Raw genomic sequence first — 17483 nt, 5'->3', positions numbered from 1 at the left:
ATTTACATACCAGCAAAAGTGAATCTTTGAGGACTGGCTTTTCATAATCTGATAGATACATCAAGTGCCACTATAAAAGTTCGGAACAAATCTCAGTGGGTATTTCTAAATGTAGAAACAGAAGTGTTCTTCTCTTCTGGGTAATATTTGGTAGCATAGAAGTTAGCAGGACACTATTCCAGCTCAGGACATCAGAGTTCAATCCTGGCATTCTCCGTAAGGAGTTTGAAATCCTTCCTGTGGAAGGTGTGGGTTTTCTCCCAGTGCTCCATTTTCTTCCCACAGTCCAAGGAGGTAATGGGCAGGTTAATTGGTCATTGCAAATTGCCCTGTGATGAGGGCAGGGTTAAATCAGGGTTGTTGGAGGTTGCTGGGCAGCATTGCTGGAAGGGCAGGAATGGCCTATTCTGTGCTATATTGCTAAACAAATAACTATTCAAATTAAAAGTGTATATTTATTCAAATTGAACTAATTAAGAATGATCATGGCGAGTCACATTTCATGTAGCTATACTCAACGGTGGGGAGGGATTGTCTCATAAGGGGCTGGGCTGTATCCACTACTTTTTGCAGGATTTTCCATTCAAGAGCATTGGTGTTTCCATGCCCGGCTGTAGTGCAGCCAGTCAGAAAACTCTCTACTACACATTGATAGAAGTTTGTCAAAGTTTTAGATGGCATGCCGAATCTCTGCAAACTCCTAAGGAAGTAGGCGTGCTGCCATGCTTTCTTCAAAATTACACTTGCCCTCTGGGTCCAGGCAGGTCATCTGAAATGACAACTCCAAGGAATTTAAAGCTGCTGACCCTCCCCACCTCTGATCCTTCGATGTGGACTGGCTCTTGGAGCTCTGGTTTCCTTCCCCTGGTTTATAATCAGCTCTTTGCTCTTGCTGACATTGTGTGAGAGGTGGTTGTTATGACGCCACTCAGCCGGATTTTCCGTCCATGTGCTGATTTGTCACCACCTTTGATTCAGTCTATTACAGTGGTGTCTCGAATATGGCTTTGGAGTTGTGCTTAGCCACACAGTCACAAGTGTAAAACAAGTAGCGCTGGGGGCTAAGTACACAGCTTTTTTGGTGCACCCATGCTGATGGAGATCATGGAGGTGTTGTTGTCAGTCTGAACTGACTGCAGTCTGCAAGTGAGGAAATTGAGGATCCAATTGCACAAGGAGGTATTGAGGCCAAAGTCTTGAAGTTTATTGATTAGTTTTCTGGGGATGATAATATTGAATACTGAGCTGTAATCGATAAAGAGCATCCTGATGTGTGCATCTTTGCTGTCCAAATGTTCCAGGGTTCAGCAAGGAGCCAATAAGATGGCATCTGCTATGGAGCTATTGCTCTGGTAGGCAACTGGAGCCTAAGCTGCTTCTCAGGCAGGACGATGTGTTTCATCACCAACATGATATAACCTGACGATCCCAGTTGATATACAAATCAAATCCTCTTTAATCGCCACGGTAGTGTAGTGGTTAGCGCATGGCTATTACGGCTTGGGGCATTCTGGAGCTTGGAGTTCAATTCTGGTGCGGTCTGGAAGGAGTTTGTACATTCTCACCATGGCTTTGTGGGTTTCCTCCGGGTGCTCGAGTTTCCTCCCACAGTCCAAAGATGTACCAGTTAGTAGGTTAATTTGGTCAGTGTAAGTTGTCCTGTGTATAGGCCAGAATTAAATCATTGGGTTACTGGGCAGAGTGGCTTGTTGAGCTAGTAGGGCCTATTCTGCATTGTATCTCTGAATTAATTAATTAATTAATAGACGGGAAACTGGTGAATTGTATGACGGGCAACTAACTCTGAGCTTTCCACAGGTAATGAGTGTCAATACCATCACCTGTCCTTTAACGTCTTTACTCAATTTCTTCCTTTCAGAGATGAAAATGAAAATGTTAATTATATTCCAATAATCAAAGAGGTAAGTTTTTAAAAAAATTTCCTTTCACATTATTCTGTACAGTTTATTCCGTTGTGATAGCACTTTGAGGACCTCTGTTGGTTGGGGTCAATCATGGATGTAGTTTCCCAGCTTATCTACCTGATGTGCAAGCCAGTTACAGTATGACATACAGAGTAAGCAGCGGGCTCCACTTGGCGGATGAATCCACAGGAACAGGCGAGACCGATACAGTTCGGCACCAGCAGCTTCACAGGAGTTGCTGGTCAGTGGTGAACTGAATGTAGTAGGACTGGGTTAGGAACTCCAGCTCTGGATTATTTATTGGCATTTAGTCTGGAATCCTTCCCCATGAGTGGGTACAGCAGCACGGGTTTATAATCAGAACCTTCCTTCTCCTAGATGAGCTGCCAACCACGGCTGTCAAGCCCCACCTGTCCAAAGTGACTGGTTTTAAGCCGCCTCTCCTGTGAGTAGAAAGGGTTTCTGCCAGGCTTAGTAGCTAAGCCACACGAGAAGGCAGGAGGTGGACTTGGCTCTCAGAGGCTGTTTGAGAAGCTTGTCACAGGGAGTGTTAATAGATAATGGGAGCTTATCCCCACACCCCACTAGCTATGACAACCGTAAGGAAGTAGCACTTACCCTTACTATTAATCTCTGGGACAGGTGTGCAGTTAACGTCAATGATTCAGTGACTTTCACTATTAATATTCACCATGGATTTAGTCTCTGGGATTCACACAGCTCCAGTGATGACATATAGACATAACAAAATACTCCAGATACAAGAAATCTGAAATAAAAACTTGTAAATGGAGGTAACATGTAGCAGGTCAGGGAGCCACAAAGTAATGAAACCAAATAGAACAATACTTAGCATTAGAACAATGAAATAATACTTAGCAGGCCAGGCAGCATCTGTGAAGAGAAGCAGGAATAACGTTTCAGGTCAATGAACTTAAATAGCAACTGGGAATATGCAGACATAAAACGTGATACAGCTGGGGAGAGGGGAATGGAGAGAATTGGGGATATGGCATGAGAGGCACAGAAGATTGAAATTAAAAGGAAATACTCAGCAGGCAGGCATTAAATATGAATAACAGCTTATATACATTGATTGTGTGTCCACAAAGTGACACTAGGCACAGGAGGGTCTGTACAAAAGGTGACTCTGACAGGAAATGATAAAGTAGTGGTGGTTGGTGAAGGTGCTGATTCGACTTACAGCTTGGGGAAAGTAACTATTTTTGAGTCTGGTGGTCCTGGAGTGGATGCTATGCAGCCTCCTCACTGACGGGAGTGGGGCAAACAGTCCATGAGCGGGGGGGGGGGGAATCCTTCATGATGGTACTGGCCCTTATCTAGCACCCTTTAGTATATTTCTCCTTGATGGTAGGTAGGATGCATCGGCAGTTTTGATTACATGTTATAGAGCGTTCCTGTCTGCCACAGTGCATTGTCCGTCCCATGCAGTGATGCAGCTTGTCACGATGCTCTCTGCTCTGGAAGGACAGGAGTATAGATGTGCATAGTTCGGCTCTCTTCAGCCCGCTCGGCCGTGGCCATGTCCTAACTGCTCAGTGTTGTGACTATTCCAGCCTGCTGGAGAGATCCTTGCCAATGACTGCAGAACGCATCAGAGCACCTTAGTGCTGAAGAAGGAGGTGGAAGTTGATGAAGTTAATGCTGAACTCGCAGCTAAACGGGATGAGTTCCACCAACGTATGGAAGCTGTTAGCCAGCAGAGGGCAGAATTTGAAAGAAAAGAGCAGGCGGTAAGGAAAAGAAATGGAATGATGAAAGCCCTCCCCACCATTGAGCACATCTACATGAAGCATTGTCTCTGGAAAGCATCATCCATCAATAGGAATCCACACCATCCATTCTTCTAAATTCCAGTGAGTACAGGTCCAAAGCTGCCAAATGCTCCTCATACGTTAACCATTTCATTCCCAGAATCATTCTCGCAAACTTCTCTGGACTCACTCCAATGACAACACATCCTTTATGAGATTTGGGTCCCAAAACTGTTGATAATACACCAAGTGCAGCCTCACTAGTGTCTTATAAAGCCTCAGCATTATCTCCTTGCTTTTAGATTCTATTCCCCTTGAAATAAATGCTAACATTGCATTTGCCTTCTTTACCACAGATTCAACCTGTAAATTAACCTTCTGGGAGTCTTGCACGAGGACTCCTAAGTCCTTCTGCACTTCTGATGTTTGAACCTTCTCCCCATTTAGAAAATAGTCTGCATTATTGTTCCTTTTAGCAAAAATGCATTATCATACATTTCTCAATGCTGTATTCCATCTGCCACTTTTTTGCCCATTCTTCCAATTTGTCTGTCTTGCTACAATTGCGTTGCTTCCTCAGCACTACCTACCCCTCCTCCTATGTTAATATCATCTACAAACTTTGCACAAAGCATCAATTCCACGATCTAAATCATTGACAATCAATGCGTAAAGTAGTGGTCCCAGTACTGACCCCTGAGGAGCATCACTAGTCACCAGCAGCCTACCAGAAAAGCCCCCCTTTATTCACACTCGCTGCCTCCTGCCTGTCAGCCACTACTGTCTATGCCAGTATCTTTCCTGTAACACTATAGGATTTTGTCTTGTTAAGCAGCCTCACGTGTGGCACCTTATCAAACGTCTTCTGAAAATCCAAGTAAATGATGTCCACTGCCTCTCCTTTGTTCACCCTGTTTGTTACTTCCTCAAAGAACTCTAACAGATTTGTCAGGCAAGATTTCCCTTTACAGAAACCATGTTGACTTTGACTTATTTACCATTAATCTCCAAGTACAGTGAAACCTCATCCTTAATAATAGACTCCAACACTTTCCCAACCACTGAGGTTAGGCTAATTTCTTTTGCTTTCCTCCCTTCTAAAAGATTTGAGTGACATTTGCAATCTTCTAGTCCTCCAGGACCATGCCAGAATCAAGCAATTTTTGAAAGATCATGACCAATACATCTGTTATCTCTTCAGCAACCTCTCTCAGGACTCTGCGATGTGGTCCAATTGGTGCAGGAGACTTACCAGTATCCACCTTAAGGCTTTTCAGTTTGCCTAGCACTTTATACTTGGTAATAACATTGGCACTCACTCCTGCTACCTGACCCACACAGACCTCTGGCACACTGCTTCCACAGTGAAGACAGTTGAGAAGTACCCAATAAGTTCATCCGCCATTACTTTGTCCCCATTACTCCCTCATCAGCATCATTTTCCAATGGTCCAATATCAACTCTCAACTCCCTTTTATTCTTTATACAACTGAAAGTCTACCCTCATATTTTTTATCTTTTTGGTTGCCTTTTGTTGGATTTTAAAAGCTTCCCAATCATTTAACTTTCCACTCACTTTTGCTGCCTTGTATGCCCTTTCCTTGGCTTTTTTGCAATCCTTAACTCCCCTTGTCAACCACAGTTACCTACCCCTGCCATTTGAGAACTTCTTCCTCTATGGAACTTACCTTCTGAACTATTCCCAGAAACTTCAGCCATCTCTGCTTCACCTTCATTCCCACCAATATCCTCCTCCAGTCCACCTGGGCAAGCTCCTCTCCCATGCCTCTGTAATTCCCTTTATTCCATTGTGATACTGATCCATGTGACTTGTGCTTCTCCCTCTCAAACTGTAGTAAGAATTCAATCCTCACTGCCTCCTCAGGGTTCCTTTACATTAAGCTCCCTTAGAAGATCTGTGTTATTACACAACACCCAATCTAAGATGGTTTCCTTAAGTACGCTCAAACACAAGCTGTACTTAAAAAGCCATCTTATAGGCATTGAACAAATTCCCTCTTGTGATCCGAAACAACCTGATTTTCCCAATCCCCTTGCATATTAAAGTCCCCCATTACAATTGTGTCATTACCCTCATTACAAGCCTTTTCCAGCTCCCTTTTCAATCTCAGCCACACATCTTGGCTACTATTTGGAGGCCTATATATGATTCCCATAATGGTTTTTTAACGCTCTCTGAATTCACCCACAATGATTCGACACTTTGACCCTATGCCACCTCTTACTCCAGAGAGTAGTGGTGGATAACTGTTTGTCAGGTTGGAGGCCGGTGACTAGTGGTGTGCTTCAGGGATCTGTATTGGGTCCAATGTTGTTTGTCATATACATTAATGATCTGGATGATGGGGTGGTAAATTGGATTAGTAAGTATGCAGATGATCAATGATTTAGATGAGGGCATTGAAAACTATATCAGCAAGTTTGCTGATGATACTAAACTGGGTGGCAGTGTGACATGCGAAGAGGACGTTAGGAGAATACAGGGAGACTTAGATAGGCTGGGTGAGTGGGCAGATACTTGGCAGATGTCAATCAATGTGAATAAATGTGAAGTTATCCACTTTGGAAGCAGGAACAAGAGGGCAGAGTATTGTCTGAACTGTGTAGAGTTAGGTAAGGGAGAAATGCAAAGAGACCTAGGAGTCTTAGTTCACCAGTCAATGAAGGTGAATGAGCAAGTGCAACAGGCAGTGAAGAGGGCAAATGGAATGTTGGCCTTTGTTACAAGGGGATTTGAATACAAGAGCAAGGATGTCCTTTTGCATTTGTACAGGGCCCTGGTGAGACCACACCTGGAATATTGTGTACAGTTTTGGTCTCCAGGTTTAAGGAAGGACATTCTGGCAATTGAGGAAGTGCAGCGTAGATTCACTAGGTTGATTTCTGGGAATGCAGGGCTGTCTTACGCAGAGAGATTGGAGAGATTGGGCTTGTACACGCTGGAATTGAGGAGATTGAGAGGGGATCTGATTGAACCGTTTAAGATAATTAAAGGATTTGATAGGATTGAGGCAGGAAATATATTCCAGATGTTGGGAGAGTCCAGTACCAGAGGGCATGGATTGAGAATAAGAGGTCAGTTATTTAAAACAGAGTTGAGGAAGAGCTTCTTCTCCCAGAGAGTTGTGGAGGTGTGGAATGCACTGCCTCGGAAGACGGTGGAGGCCAATTCTCTGGATGCTTTCAAGAAGGAGCTAGATAGATATCTGATGGATAGGGGAATCAAGGGATATGGGGACAAGGCAGGGACTGGGTATTGATAGTGAATGATCAGCCATGATCTCAGAATGGCGGTGCAGACTCGAGGGGCCAAATGCACCTATTCTCTGCACCTATTGTCTATTGTCTATGATACTAAGATAGGTGGCGTTGTAGATATTGAAGTAGGTTTTCAAAGCTTGCAGAGAGATTTAGGCCAGTTAGAAGAGTGGGCTGAAAGATGGCAGATGGAGTTTAATGCTGATAAATGTGAGGTGCTGCATTTTAGTAGGAATAATCAAAATAGGACATACATGGTAAATGGTAGGGCATTGAGGAATACAGTAGAACAGAGTGATCTAGGAATAATTGTGCATAGTTCTCTGAAGGTGGAATCTCATGTGGATAGGGTGGTGAAGAAAGCTTTTGGTATGCTGGCCTTTATAAATCAGAGCATTGAGTATAGGAGTTGGGATGTAATGTTAAAATTGTACAAGGCATTGGTGAGGCCAAATTTGGAGTATTGTGTACAGTTCTGGTCACCGAATTATAGGAAAGATGTCAACAAAATAGAGAGAGTACAGAGAAGATTTACTAGAATGTTGCCTGGGTTTTAGCACCTAAGTTACAGAGAAAGCTTGAACAAGTTAGGTCTTTATTCTTTGAAGCATAGAAGGTTGAGGGGGGATTTGATAGAGGTATTTAAAATTAAAGGGAGGATAGAGTTGACGTGGATAGGCTTTTTCCATTGAGTGTGGGGGAGATTCAAACAAGAAGACATGAGTTGAGAGTTTAGGGGCAAAAGTTTAGGGGTGACACGAGGGGGAACTTCTTTGCTTAGAGAGTGGTAGCTGTGTGAAACGAACTTCCGGTAGAAGTGGTAGAGGCAGCTACGATTTTGTCATTTTTTTAAAAATTGGATAGGTATATGGATAGGAAAGGAATGGAGGGTTATGGGCTGAGTGCAGGTAGATGGGACTAGGTGAGAGTAAACATTCAGCATGGACTAGAAGGGCTGAGATGGCCTGTTTCCATGCTGTAATTGTTATATGGTTATAATTCCATCTCTTACCAACAGGGCCACACCACCATCTCTGCCTTCCTGCCTGTCCTTTCGATACAAAGTATATCCTTTGATGTTTATCTCCCGATTATGGCTTTCTTTCAGCCACGACTCAGTGATGCCCACAATGTCATACCGACCAATCTCTAATTGCACCAAGTTTGTCCATTTTATTCCAAATGCTAAGCACATTTATGGATTTATTGATTATGCCCGTAACAAAATGAATCTTGGGGGTGTTTATGGTGAGAGATACATACTTTCATAATCAATTTTCTTTGAACTTTGAACTTTAAACCTCGGATTTGTCAAGTATGCTGAAACCGCTTCATCCAGTAAGTTTGGTTTGAAACTGAAGCGCTCTAACTTAACAATAGGAGTTTCCAAACTTGTTTTGCCATTGGCCAATACCATTAAGTAAGGGGTCTGTGAACCTCAGGCTAGGAACCCCTGTCTTAGGTTGATGGTATTTTAATTATTTGACATGTTTTCTAGTTTCATTGTCAGAGTGAACAGTAAATAAGCATGGCTACGCCCAGCACACACAAATTGCTGGAGGAACTTAATGGGTCAGCCAACATCTCAAATAACCATTTGAGCTGAGTCCCTTCATCAGACCTCATGCCAAAATGTCAACTGTTTATTCATTTGCATGGATACTACCTGACTTGGATTTCATGTACATACAGAATCTCTTGTTTTAGCCTTGTGTTGAACCTGCACCTTTTGTGTATTTTTGTTCTTCTTCCCATTTTAACAAAACAAATAATACGGATGGTTTTGTGCTCTTTACATTTTGTCTACAGAATAAGGAAAGAGCCCTGAGGTTTGATAAGTTTATCAAGGATAATGAGATTAAAAGATGCCGTGCCATTAAAAAGCACCAGATGGAAGTGAAGGAGAATGAGGTGAAACAAAGGGAGCTACAAGACCTGATCCAACAATTAGAAGAGATTAAAGCCAGGTAGAGCAGAGCTGCCTTGCTCTTTAGAACATATTATAAACATGTACGACAGGCTATATAGTGTGTGTGTGTGCGTGTGTGTATAGTTTTTATTATGTATTGCAATGACCTGCTGAGGCAAAACAACAAATCTGATAATGTATGCCAGTGATATCAAATCTGATTCTGAACTGTCCCTTGGTTTACCACAGGGCTGCATTCCTGGAAAAAGATAATTGAACAATATTTTGGAAATTGAAAAATCCAAGCATTTCTTACATTGCTGCATGCACAGTGGACACTGTTAGTTATAATGAAAATAGTTCCATAAATTAAAGACAAATAACCCACCAAAGAGTCAATGACATTACAACATAACAAAATTTCATAAGTACAGGACCTGAGGAAGGGTATCAGTCCAAAACGCTGACTGTTTGTTCCTCTCCATAGACGCTGCCTGACCTGCTGAGTTCCTCCAGCATTTTGTGTGTTGTTCTGGATTTCCAAATCTGCAGAACCTCTTGTGTTTATGCTTTGGAAACTCTTGAATACAATCAATGAATTGCATCCCATCTGAGTTCCTTACACTAAGGCAATCCCCATTAATATTGGAAAAGTTAGTATCACCAACTACTAATACCATATAGTCTTTATGCAATTAGCCTTTTTGTTTGTTCTTCTAATACTTATCTATTATAAATCCAGGACCTGAAGAAGGATCTTGGCCCAAAATGTCAACTGCTTATTCATTCCTATTGACACTGCCTCACGCTGAGTTCCTCTAGCATTTTGTATGTGTTATTCTAGATTTCCAGCATCTGCGGAATCCCTTGTGTTTGTATACCTTCTGACTTTAGTGCTTTGTTGACGAGCTCTTTTTCTTCTTCTTAAGCCCATCACCCTACTGGGTCAGAGGTTTCTGACTGCAGCTTGACAGAGACCTCTGTCCTTGGCCAGTCTTACAAGTAGTCCCCAGGTGTAGCCCATCTTCGAGGATCCTTGCTCTCCCAGGGATGAGGCCATTGGAGCTTCTCTTGGCATCTCTGTATCTCTGGATTATTACTAGCCCCCTGCCTGACCCTCCTCCTTTTGCAGCCAGACCTGGGACCATCCATGCCAAGTTTTCAGTAATGGGTTGGGTTTCCACAATGATTTTACTCCGTCTTCTGGTTGCAGTATTGGATGACAAGCAGGGGTTCTTATGGAGAGTCTCACAAACCAAAAGTATATCACATTCTATACCCTTAAGATCAGTGGTTCAGGAGGTGATTCAATACAGTTTCAATAGTTACAATGACATCATTTACCTCAATAATTTGCATTGAATTTCATGTCTACAGTGAGAGACACCTCTGAATGTTCAAATACCTTGTCTGCGACAAACTAATTGAGAATTTCCCTGACCGTGCATAATGTTCACTATGTTACAAAGGTTGAAGTTCCTGAAAACCAGAGATGATGCAGAGTAATTCAAACACCGCATTGTATTATCACTTGGTTGATGCATTTACAATCTGTCTGTGGGCCAGGTTGTTACTGCAATTTACAGCTTGCCATTTATAATAAGAACTGAAGACTAGCTGTGGTTTGAATTAATTCACAGAACTCCAGAATACTCTCAAACAAAAAGCTGAACCACAACAATAAAAGTTGTTTTCTTTTGCTGGCCAGTGATGAAATTACAGGCATCATCTTTCACTTCACTATTTGGCAAAGGTCCACGACTGATTGCTAAACATTTTACAACTAAAAATAAACATGGACAAAAGAAGGATATTCAGTGCTGAGAAATCCTATTTCTGTGACATAATGAATCATATGCTCACGGTTAAGTAAGGTCAATGTATTTTGATATGTTGGTATCAAAACACACTGTACAATCTGTGACTTCAGTGGTTGCCACTGGAGGTTGGAGTAATTGTTTTGCTTGAATGTGGAATTTCTGGCTGTTAATACAGTTGTTTTCATTCCCAAAATATTGATGTCTTAAAGCACTTTGCTTCAATAAATTAGTCCCTTAATGCATCCAATTTTTGTTTTGAATGCAGTATGACCACAAGAGACCACAATGCTTTCTTTTTGTACTCGTTCATTCATTATGTGCCACGTCGTATGAGGGGTGGTCATGGTCTTTGACCATGAATGCTCTTGACTAACTTTTCTACAGAAGTGATTTGTCATGTCTTGCCCTGGGCAGTATCTTTACAAGACAAGTGACTCAAGCCATTTTATCAATACTGTTCAGAGATTGTCTGCCTGGCATCAGTGGTCGCATAACCAGGACTTGTGATATGCACCACCTGCTCCCACAGCTTCTCTTGACCCTGATCGGGAGGGGGGGGGGGGGGGTGCTGCTACAACTTGCCCAAAGTGACCTGCAGGCTTGTGGAGGAAAGGAGTGCCTTACGCCTCCTTTGGTAGAGACGTGTCTCTGTCCAACCCAGATGTATTTTTGCTCTACATATACCTAAAATGTTGCATGTGTGTCTTCCAGCTCCTGCTGGTAGCAATGAGGAGAAGGCACGTCCTGGGTGATGGGAGTTCTTCAAGGGGCATCACATTTTCAAAGTGTCCTTGATGGCAGCAATGAGCACACTGCTTCACGGCTAACGTGTAATTCAGGACACTTTAATGACCAGTTTTCTGAATTGCATGTCATAATTCAATTCTTTAATTTCAACACTGGCCCCCACTTTGGGTCTTTTACAAGTCTTTCTCATGATGCTAACACATGACATTCTGCACACTGTTTCTAAGGCAAGAGAGACTTCCTTTTGGCTCATAATCACCACGTTCATGATTAGACTGATCAAACTAGCAAGCTGTTTCCTCAGTTTTATTTTACCATCTATGATAAAGGATATCTCAGCTTCTAAAGGATATTGGCTGTGTATAAAGTGGGAGTTGTGCAGGGGTTTGGTTTGCACTTTATACGCAACCTGTCAATCACCTTATGTACAGACACTTCTGTGCCTAGCGTCAATTTATGGATATACAATCAACCAATGTATAGAAGCTATTTTAAGCATAGTGGCAAGTATTCGGTCCATGATGACAGACGAGAAGATCTTGTTTATCTCAACCGCTGGTTTTATTGCAACAAGCTCAATGACAGACGGAGTGCTATCGCTCGTTGAGAATCGACTCAGTCACATTCAGACAGGGGAAGTGATGATCAGACACTCTGGTGACAGCCAGGGTGACCCACAAACACACATATGAACAACTGTATAACTCAAGCTAAAATGTAACAACAGATTAACTTGAACGTTCCATCATAATCCCCTGAACAAGAACAATAAATACTGCTGTCAGCCAGGAATGCTGGGTCTAGCTGTCAACCTTGAAACCCCACCCCCTCTGCCGTGTGCCACACTGCCCCCCCCCGAGGGGTCAGCTGCTGAACCGGGTGACACCAGAGCTCGCTACAAGGTCCGAGATTCCTGGCGGTGATAGATGCTGCTACTAGGGTTGCTGGTGGGGTTTGGTGCCTGGAGCCCCACCCCAGGGGAGGCTCTGTTTGATGAGGTAAGAGGCAGGGCACCCAGCATGTCACTTCCTTCCTTCTGTCAGCTTCACTGAGCCAAGGGCTGACGCGATGCCAACCGATCCTGGCACAGCTGCTTTCCACTGCTCGGGCAGCTGCACCCTGTATACCACATCAGAGGTGTGGTTGAGCACCCCTCCCGGCCCCTTTGAGTGGCTCACGACTTGAGGGATAGTCTCTTCTTCTGGGAGGGATAGTAAACCCATACTTGCACCCCCCCCCCAGTAAAATCCTGTCCTTGGCTGCGAGCACCGTAGGACCGTTTTGGCAGCCGCTGGCTATGCTTTGGTTCTGCCGAGCCCGCGGGCTCACCAACCCCGCCTCACCAGGAATGGGGTCAAACAGCAGACCCGGTAACCGGCGTGCCAGCTCTGCCCAAACACGAGCAGAGTCAGCATACACCTGCCCACAGAACCAGTCGATGGAGGTGGCAAGCTGCGCAGCCAGGGTGTGGTTAAAACGTTCTACCAGCCTCACGTTGCTGATGAAGGGGGTGGTCATTCATCGCCCTCTGGTCACTGTGGAGCTCCTCGGGGCCACTGAAACGGCAGAAGAACTCCACACGCGTCTCTCAGCAGTGGTGGTGCTCCGGTCTGGGACCGCGTATGCCTCTGGCCAGGAGAACATCGGGGCTCCTGGTGTCAGTACAGGGGAAGGGGCCCAGGAGGTCCATCTCTGCATGCTCCACTGGGACCCCCACCAACTTCAAGTTCAAGTTGCTTTTATTGTCAGTTCGACCATAAACTGCTGGTACAGTACACAGTAAAAACGAAACAAAACATTCCTCCAGGACCCTGGTGCTACATAAAACAACACAAAACTACACTAGAGTATGTGAGACAGAACAAGGCTACACTAGACTACATAACACAACATAAAAACTGCACTAGACTACAGACCTGCACAGGACTACATAAAGTGCACAAAACAGTGCAGGGCAGTAATTAATAAACAAGACAATAGGCATAATAGAGGACAAATTACAAAATAATAATAAATGATGCAGATGTCAGACTACTCAGAGTTTTGAGGAGTCTGATAGCTTGGGGAAAGAAACTGTTGCACAGTCTGGTCATGAGAGCCCGAATGCTTCGGAGCCTTTTGCCAGATGGCAGGAGGGAGAAGAGTTTGTGTGAGGGGTGCGTGGGGTCCTTCGCAATACTGTTAGCTTTGCGGGTGCAGTGTGTAGTGTAAATGTCCGTGATGGCGGGAAGAGAGACCCCGATGATCTTCTCAGCTGACCTCACTATCCACTGCAGGGTCTTGCGATCTGAGATGGTGCATTTCCAAACCAGGCAGTGATGCAGCTGCTCAGGATGCTCTCGATACATCCTCTGTAGAATGTGATGAGGATGGGGGGTGGGAGATGGACTTTCCTCAGCCTTCGCAGGAAGTAGAGACGCTGCTGGGCTTTCTTGGCTATGGAGCTGGTGTTGAGGGACCAGGTGAGATTTTCCGCCAAGTGAACACCAAGAAATTGGTGCTCTTAATGATCTGTACCGAGGAGCCAGGTACTGATGCATTGGCGCCATAGACTGGGACATACAAGCATTGTAGCATGCATTTCCACATGCTGCCTGAACCCAGGTCAATAGGAGCATTCGTCCAGCTTGCCCAATGTCTTTGCAACCCCAAAATGGCCAGCCCCCACCAACCCGTGCACTGACGGCAGCACCATGGCGTAGAGCCTCTTGGGAGCCACCAGCTGCAGGAGACGTCCATCACGGTCGGAAATCTGCCACCGCTGGAACAGCAACCCGTTGCGCACCTCCAGAGTTCCCACTGAAAGTATAGGGCTTTGGTCTCCGGATCCGGGGATGAGTCCTCCCTGCACCCTGGCCACGGTCCCACGCTCAGCCATCTCCTCACTTGGACCAGCACGGTATCACCGCTCGCTGCCCAGCTGCTGGTCAGTGGTGGAAATGCCTACCTCGCTGCTGGCATCGCCCGCCCCGGTTCCGTGTCCTGCACTGCGGCAGGTCACTGTGAGACCGGTGGTAGTTGTTGCTGACCCACTGGGTCCATTCCCTGCCAGAGAGCCAAGGCTTCAGCACCAAAATAGAGTGTTGCCCCCGACACATCCACACAGCACCCCCCCCCACCCCCCCAGTGGGACAGCAGCTTCAGGTCCAGGCCAGTGATGCTGAACTGCCAGAAGTTGGCTGGCCACACCTCGTGCTCCACTGCAATGCCAGCCTCCTCTTCCCTTTCATCGCTGCACTGTCGCCGCTGACCAGCAGGACCACTGTCATTGTCCAGCCAGGCAGGGATGGTGGTCCGTATTCAGGAGGACACGTGATGGGCTGTGGTGATGTTTACCTTGTGTCCACGTGTAAGCCTCACGGCCCGCTGAAGAGGCAACAGCAAGCGGATTCTGCTCGGCATTTCCCAGTGGCTGTGCTGGGCTGTATCGTGGTGCTGCTCTGGGGCAGTTCCGGGCCACGTGGACTGAGATCGCTCCGTGGCACATAGTGGAGCCGGCGCGGTGCCAGTCAGACCTGTCTCACGGGCTCTTCCTCAGTTTCCTCTTCTGCCTCAGTGACACGAGCCCTGGGCTTGCCGTGAGCAGGGTGACTCTGGAACACTTTGTTGGGGGGTGGGGGAGCTAAAATTGCTTGTGCCCTTTCTGTCTCGGCCAGCGATGATGGTGATGTCAGCACCACTGCGAGGGCCCTGTGGTTACGCTGCTCATCCAGCGTCAGGTCGAGGAGGACCCGCAGGTCATCCCTCTCCAGCGGCAGGGCAAGGTGCAGTGCCGTCTCAGTGGGACTCACCCCGCGCTGTGCCACGTGGCAAGGTTGACTTGCTGCAGGTAATGCTCCAGGCAGGCAGCCGGCACTACTGTATCTGGGGAGCTTCAGGGTGGACCTTGTTGCATGAATTACCGAGGCCAATCAGTCTTCCTCTTGCTCTGGTGGCATCAATGGTGCCTGCCGTGTCACACATCCTCTCATGGCTGTGGCACAGGGACCACGAGGGAGGTAGGTGATGCACTTCGCCATGTCCCTTGGGTTGGGTGCCTGGGTACGCCTGCCCATTAGGGTTCCCTGGCGAGGCACGATGCTCGATTCTCAGGCTCTCCATGGAGGTTGGCGTCTCATCTTCAGGATGCTGGGGAGGCATACTGCTCGTCCCCTTGACTTAGTCCCTAGGTCGTAAGGCATTTCATCCAACACCATAGCTCTTCAGTCTGGCCGTCAATTCCAAGCCCCACTCCTGGCATTTGGTCCGTAATGACAGAAAAGAGAAGCTCGTTTATCTCAACAGCTGGTTTTATTGCAAAAAGCCCAAAAACAGACAACGCCTTTGCTCAGTGAAAACCCACTCAGTCACGCACAGACAGGGGAGGTGGTTCTTATACGCTCCAGTTATAGTCAGGGTGACCCACTAGCACACATACCCACAACCACAACACACCCCCCTTCCTCCAGACTGTGAGCATTTATTTTTATTGTGATTTTTATTATTGTGTTCTCTATCTTAACTGTGCTTTTTTTTGTGTGGCATTGAACCTGAAGTAACAACTATTTCATACACTTGTATACTGGAAATGACATGAAACAATGTTGAATCTTGAAAACCACCATGGTGCTGGAAAGTATACATTTGCTTCTTAGTAAATGGAATAAAATTCAGAACCCTCTTGTTTTAGCAGTGATGTACTTTGTTTTTATGTAGGACAATGAAGAAACTGTAGTGGTTGGAATAATGTGGTGACTAGACTGGCATGAGGATGAATGTGAGGGTCGGTGCTATTTATAGCAATGAAAGGATCGAGTGCTGGTGTTGAGTTTAAGATGACCTCTGGCCACCCTTACTTTATAAAATAACATACTGCTTCTCCTCTTTATGACCCATTTATTCATAAGACCGTAAGACCGTTTGGCATAGGAGCAGAATTAGACCATTCAGCCCATTGAGTCTGTTCCCCATTCTATCAAAGCTGATTTATTATCATAAGACCGTAAGTTGTAGGGTAGATTTATTTATTTGTTTAGAAATACAGTGAAGAACAGGTCCTTCAGCCCCAATGAGCTGTGGTGCCCTGTAACCCACCTCTTTAACCTTAGCCTAGTCACAGGATAATTTACAATGGCGGTACATCTTTGATCTGTGGGAGGTAACTGCAGCTCCTGGAGAAGCCCACACGTTCTGCAGGGGGGACATGCAGACTCCACACAGAGGATGCGAGGATTGAACTCCAAGCTCTGATGCCCTGAGCTGTAATGGCATCGCAGCTGTTCCAGCAGACTCGGGAGGAAAGCAAACAGCACAACCAGAGACACCACACACCCCGGCCACCCCCAGTTTGACCTGCTGCCGTCCAGCAGAAGGTTCAGGACACGAAAAACCAGAACAAATAGACTGAAGAACAGCTTCTACCCCAGAGCTGTGGCCTCCATCACACCACTCCCACAGAACAATGTCTGAAACTGGGAACACGGACTCAAATACTTGCACTAACGGCACTTTATGCATTACTGTGATATTCTGGTGCTGCTGCAACTTATTTTCTGCTACTTATCTATTTAATACTGTTTGCCAACATACCATTAGCCTTTTTCACCGCCTGCTGTACCTGCATGCCCACCTTCAATGACTGGTGTACTATGACACCCAGGTCTCGTTGCATCTCCCCTTTTCCTAATCGGCCACTGTTCAGATAATAATCTGTTTTCCTGTTCTTGCAACCAAAGTGGATAACCTCACATTTATCCACATTAAACTGCATCTGCCATGAATTTGCCCACTCACCTAACCTATCCAAGTCACCCTGCATCCTCTTAGCATCCTCCTCACTGCTAACACCACCGCTCAGCTTCGTATCATCCGCAAACTTGGAGATGCTGCATTTAATTCCCTCGTCTAAATCATTAATATATATGGTAAACAACTGGGGTCCCAGCACTGAGCCTTGTGGTACCCCACTAGTCACTGCCTGCCATTCTGAAAAGATCCTGTTTACTCCCACTTTTTGCTTCCTGTCTGCCAACCAATTCTCTATCCACAT

At 45.5% G+C, this 17483-nt stretch overlaps 1 protein-coding gene across 3 annotated transcripts in view; it reads left to right on the top strand.

Annotated features, from left to right (window-relative positions):
- si:ch1073-416d2.4 (coiled-coil domain-containing protein 42 homolog) overlaps positions 1-17483 on the top strand; it is a 69267-nt gene that overhangs the window by 8457 nt on the left and 43327 nt on the right. For all 3 annotated transcript variants that reach the window (XM_059962647.1, XM_059962642.1, XM_059962654.1), the window contains exons 2-4: positions 1880-1922; positions 3503-3679; positions 8789-8946. In XM_059962647.1, the coding sequence (XP_059818630.1) occupies positions 1880-1922; positions 3503-3679; positions 8789-8946 (378 nt within the window). The remainder of the gene's footprint in view (positions 1-1879; positions 1923-3502; positions 3680-8788; positions 8947-17483) is intronic.

Source organism: Hypanus sabinus, chromosome 2 (assembly GCF_030144855.1).
Source record: "Hypanus sabinus isolate sHypSab1 chromosome 2, sHypSab1.hap1, whole genome shotgun sequence".
Classification (NCBI taxonomy): domain Eukaryota; kingdom Metazoa; phylum Chordata; class Chondrichthyes; order Myliobatiformes; family Dasyatidae; genus Hypanus; species Hypanus sabinus.
Note: the sequence above shows the minus strand (reverse complement) of the source record. Positions and strands in the feature narration are given on the sequence as shown.